The 5,177-nt window shown below is 38.4% G+C and overlaps 1 protein-coding gene across 1 annotated transcript in view; it reads right to left on the bottom strand.

Moving 5' to 3' along the window:
* SPATA18 (spermatogenesis associated 18) overlaps positions 1–3,955 on the bottom strand; it is a 22,698-nt gene extending 18,743 nt beyond the window's left edge. Inside the window, exons 1-3 of the mRNA XM_006019015.3 lie at positions 3,853–3,955; positions 3,597–3,712; positions 1,003–1,121 (exon numbers count right to left, since the gene is read on the bottom strand). Of these exons, the coding sequence (XP_006019077.1) occupies positions 1,003–1,121; positions 3,597–3,712; positions 3,853–3,901 (284 nt within the window). The 5' untranslated portion in view covers positions 3,902–3,955. The remainder of the gene's footprint in view (positions 1–1,002; positions 1,122–3,596; positions 3,713–3,852) is intronic.
* Between the last annotated feature and the right edge of the window lie 1,222 nt (positions 3,956–5,177).

Here is a 5,177-nt window from a genome sequence, read left to right as displayed (position 1 = left end):
GAGGGGTTCTGTTTCTTAATATTTCTAGCTACTGAGGAGCATTTTTGTGAGTAGGCATTCTTTTAGACTACTAGCATTTTTTCAGCCACCCTTTTTAGATCAAAAGCCACATATTACAAATATCTGATATATAGTACATGCAGTATGCACTTCCTCCCTTTTTTTGCAACTGACAGCACAGAATCTGTATTAAATAAGTCTACCCAGAATATAGACATAAGTATGGCAGATCTAGAATTTTGAAAAGGGGGTACACATGGTGAGGTACATCAAATATGAAACACGTATTTTCTTCCATTAAAAATAAACCAAAAGATTTACAAATATGCTAGGGGCCTACAGCTGTATTATTCAGTTTAAGAGTGAAGTAAAAACCAATGCAACTTGACTGCAATGCGTTAGAAACCATCTGTAGGGCTGTGAAATAGGAACTTCATTACCAGGAGCAGCTAACAGACAGCAGAATTGCAGAACAAAAGATAGCTTGACTGGTGAAACATCAAGATCATTAAAAAGAAGAGACGGTCATTAACAGGGATCACATACACTATAAGCCATGAAGTCAGTTGACTCCTTCAGCACTGTCACTGCCAGCACCACCCCCCCTGGGATGCATCCTCGCAAGATTTGGGTGCACCTCCCCTGACCCCAGATCTGCCTCTGGACAAAAGGTTTTATTCCTGCCATGCCTGTTGTCTCTCAGGTAGCCAAAAAAAAAAAAAAAAAAAAACCACACACAAAAAAAAAAACACCTTAAAATTTAACTTTACAAACAAGTAGATAATCTAAGGTTGACATTATTTTCTTAGAAGACTTTTAATGCCTTTGGTATACAGTCCAATATTCAAATTTAGAAAATGCAGACTATAGATATGTTCTGAAATTCTCATTACCAGACAAAATGAAACATTTTGCAAAATTCTACAAATCAAATGAGATGTTAGGAGAAAAAAAACAAAAAACAAAAAAAACACACTATTGAAAAATACATAGGTCTCTCACTCTTGTTGGACATGGCTGAGCTGTAAACGTGTGGAGTTCAGTTCTTTCTCCAGCTCTTGCAATTCATAGTTCTTTGTGCTGGCAAATTCTCTCAGCTGCCTTTCTTTTTCAACTGAATCCTAGAACAAAATATGGATATCACACTCTTAGAATACTATGCCTTCAAGTTATAAAGCATTCCCTTGGCATTTATGAAAATCTGCGAGTTTCTCAAATGTAGCAGTAAAGAACATTTCTGAAACAGTGATTCACCACAAAAATGGCAAAAAATGTAATAAAGAAGCTGCTGGTTCAAACAGCAATTTCTTTGTTATGCAGAGACAAATTTAACATGTGGTCAGGTCTTAGACCCTCCACTATCCCACAGCGCTCTGCTCTCCTTTTCTCCCCCACAACAATGAGTTGCCAGGGAGGCTTGCAGGCTGCCCTGCACACATTGTCCACTGGATAGCAACAGGGACAAGGGAGCTTGCAGTGGTGGCAGGGGGCACCAAGGAGCAGCCCCCTATCACCCTCTGACCAGAGAGCATGAATTTGTTCAGCTCCAGCCAGGGGGGCTTTTTAACTAATGGCTGCCCATAACACTTTATTTTCTGTAATGCTACAAATTTTGTAGCACTACATAAATAACATCTAGAGGAGGTCACATAGAGCACAAGACAGACAGAGAGATTAAATTACACCAGCAAAAAGTCATGCATTGAGGGGCTTCTCATTTTCTTTGCCGTTTCATTAGAAGACATGCATAGTAAATAGGCGTACAAACCCATATCAAACTTTGGTCTACAATTTTTCTTTATAAACTCTTAGGTAAAAATGTTCCAACAATTAATTTTGAGCTTTTATGAATTTATTTTTCATACATTATTGTATAGGTGAAACAAAAAAGCATGAGGTTTTTTAATTTTATAAATCTATTACAATTGAAAAGAATATGTCTTTGTACATGTAACTGTCTGAGGACCTCTGCTTGGTCCAATGCAGTTCTAAATAGACTAGTAGTTGTGTAATGGTCTTTAATTCTCTTTTGAAAAGTGTTCATTTGGAGTGCAATTGAAAAAACTACTGTTAACACGCAGATTCTTTCTATCATCATTTTCAATTTTACCATCAAGAGAGCTTAATAAAATGTATCCTAGCTCCTAAGGATGTGATTTTTCACTTATTTGGGAGAGATACTCCCTTTAATAACATTTTTTTTTTTTTTTTTTAATTTTAAAAAGTCAGGAGGATTAAGCAGACCCTGAAGTGCCAGTCTTCAACATTATATTTTCTCACATATAGTGCATCCCAGGATAAGACAAGCACCTTGGCCACTGACAGACATGGAAGCAAACAAAACCCCGTGCTTTACCAGAAGAGAAAGCACATCAGTCTGACCTGGCTCTCTAGCATCTGTATAGATCTTACACTTTAGCAGAGCTTTTTGGCACTTTTATCTAATAGCTAAAAGTGCCAAAAACCCACTTTGAATCGTGCAATCTATACAGACATTGGGTAGGCCATGTCAAAACTTGACACACTTTCTCTTCTGGGTATGTGCTGTGCTTGGCATGGGGGCATGCCAAGATGAAAGTAAAGCACTGGGTTTTGGTGGGGTGGGGTTCACATCTGTAAGCAGCCTTTACAGGCAGAATGGCAGCAGATCTTACAACCCTGAAAGGCAGAACGAATTGAAAAGATCTTTCCTGGGAGTACGCACTCAAGTAATAGCACCTAGGGAGCTGAACCTGCTCATTGTTCTTCTCCTTGTGGAGTGTGCAGAATTTACTTTCACTTCTGTCTGGTAAATGGCAGAAACTACTCTTATCATATTTTCTCCCATGTAATATATACTTAAATTTCCAGCAGCTGGTTTTTGAAAAAAGGTATGTGCTATGTGAGAAAATATGGTACTTTTTCCTAAAACTGACCATCAGCTAATTTAATTCTTTTCTTCCAGTACACACAACCAGAGGATCTGCCTCTCTAGTAGAACTGTCATTAACACCATTTCTCCTTTAACTTCTGCTGCACAATACATTAAATTTAAGGAAATATACATCACTGTTATCCTTGCCTTTAATGCTAGGATTACTATAGTAGTACGAGTTATATTAATTTCCATTAAAAACAAAAAAACTCATACAAATAATGTAAAAAATATAAATGCCAAGCAAACATCATTTTTCATAGGAGAAAGAGAAATCACAACTGAATAGCATGACATTTTTATGCCCACTCCTCTTCCAACCCCTCCGCAGTTCTTATAAAAACGCAAGCTTAGAACTAACATATATCTTAACCTTGATATATACATTTTCAAAAACAGCCCATTTCTTCAACAAGATAAAATACTCCATTTAAAAAAACCCAAAAAAACAAAAAACACTTTTCTTTGTGAAACAGCATAAGCCCTGGTTTGCCAGTCTGGTTCAATTAACTTCAATGACTTTTTTCACTTCTCTCTTAAAGCTACTATAAAAGTTACATAATTGTTTTAACTGTCACAAGGCAAACTGTGAGAGTGTTAGACAGTTATTAACAGAGATTCTTTCTTAATTGTAGGAAAGCTTTTAATCAATGTCATTCTATTCCCTTAAAACTGTGCATACCTGAATGAGAGAGAGATTGGTTTCAAACGGCCTTCCTGAAGCAGCACTGGAAAAACAAGTTCCAAGCCATGGCAAAAGACGAGATTTTATTGTTTCTACGCCTGCATAATGCCCACCTAAGACAATACATAAAACAGAAATATGTGAGAAAAATGCATAAACAAATCTTTAGCCAGCATTTAAAAAAAAAAAAAAAATGGAGTTGTATGCACTAATTACTGGGGCAAAAAACAAACAAACAAACAAACACTCTCACCTTCTCGGGCCGTTTGATTGAGGATGGTGAAGAGTTGCCCCTGTATCATGGAGTTTATTTCTATGATTTCACAACACTGGTTCAGATTCTGATCACAAGAGTTAATCTGTAAAGAAGCAGCATTCAAATATTTGAGATATTTGGTATTTACCTCTCTAAATAATTCTGGTTACAGTGTACATTGAACATGACATCAGACCTTTTTCTTAAATTATGTCTGCAGTTGGGTTTTTTTAAATGTTCAATATACCATAGCTGGATATTCACATGCTCTCAATATTGAGAAAAGCATGTAATGATAATAGTTAGATCAGAAGGTTTGGAGTCAGATTTCCAAGTTCTGTTCTCTATCGAGGACTTGGCAGATGGAAATCACTTATATGACTGTCCTAGCTTCCCCTATACATAAAGTAGGTATAATAAGATTTACGCCTCATAGAAGTGCCATGAAAATTTACTACTATTTAAAAACATTAAATTGGACATTAGATAAAATGCCCTATACACATGCCAAGTATGCCTCTACATGTTACATGGAATACACCGAGCAGATTTTGTTGTTTTTCCAACAGTGGCTTTCTTGCGATTTCATGCAGCTTTTAATTAAGTACCAGAACACAATTTGACCAACAGAAGCTAGCATTTTTGTCCTTGACACAAAAAGCATTAAAAATATATATCAGTCAGCTAGCTCAGAGATTTGAATGCATGCCTCAAATGAAACTGAAATCTTTCCAGGCCACTACTGTTGTCACTAAAACTGTAGTGAAGAGCTCTACCCTACTACCTCATTGTTCTACCACTTGATACTTCCTGCATGTCACTCAAATCACATGACCCAAACACCATCTTCAACTCAAGCCTTTGTCTTCATCTTCAGCAATGTCTAACTCTTGTAGACTGTTTGGCCACATCCAGATGAGCACAACCATGCAGCATGTACTGCTGCAGACACATCTGCGGCACTACATACTGCATGTTCAGCTGTTCTCTGTGCCGCAAGGAAGCAGTATTGGGGGGGGGTGGAAAGAGAGTGACCGCTGGATATGCAGGGGTCAAAAAAAAAAAGTGGAGCAGCACATGTGGGGGCAGTGCCCTGCAGCTGCCAGCCAGGCTCCAAGTGACAGAATTGCCCCTGCTGCAGCCCTGGGAGGCCCCCAGTACCCTAGGTAAGGCTGCTGGGGCTAGTCTAGTGCTGGCCCCAGCCTCTCCTATCCCACTCCCACTCAGGGTAATCTGCCATGTGCCAGAGCACACATGGGACGGGCATTCCCCAGGAAAAACTAGCAGTGGGACATGATGCACTGCCACTTGTCTCCAAGGAA

The sequence above is a fragment of the Alligator sinensis genome, unplaced genomic scaffold (genome assembly GCF_000455745.1).
Source record: "Alligator sinensis unplaced genomic scaffold, ASM45574v1 scaffold134_1, whole genome shotgun sequence".
NCBI classification, from domain to species: Eukaryota; Metazoa; Chordata; order Crocodylia; family Alligatoridae; genus Alligator; species Alligator sinensis.
This window is presented reverse-complemented; position numbering and strand designations above follow the sequence as displayed.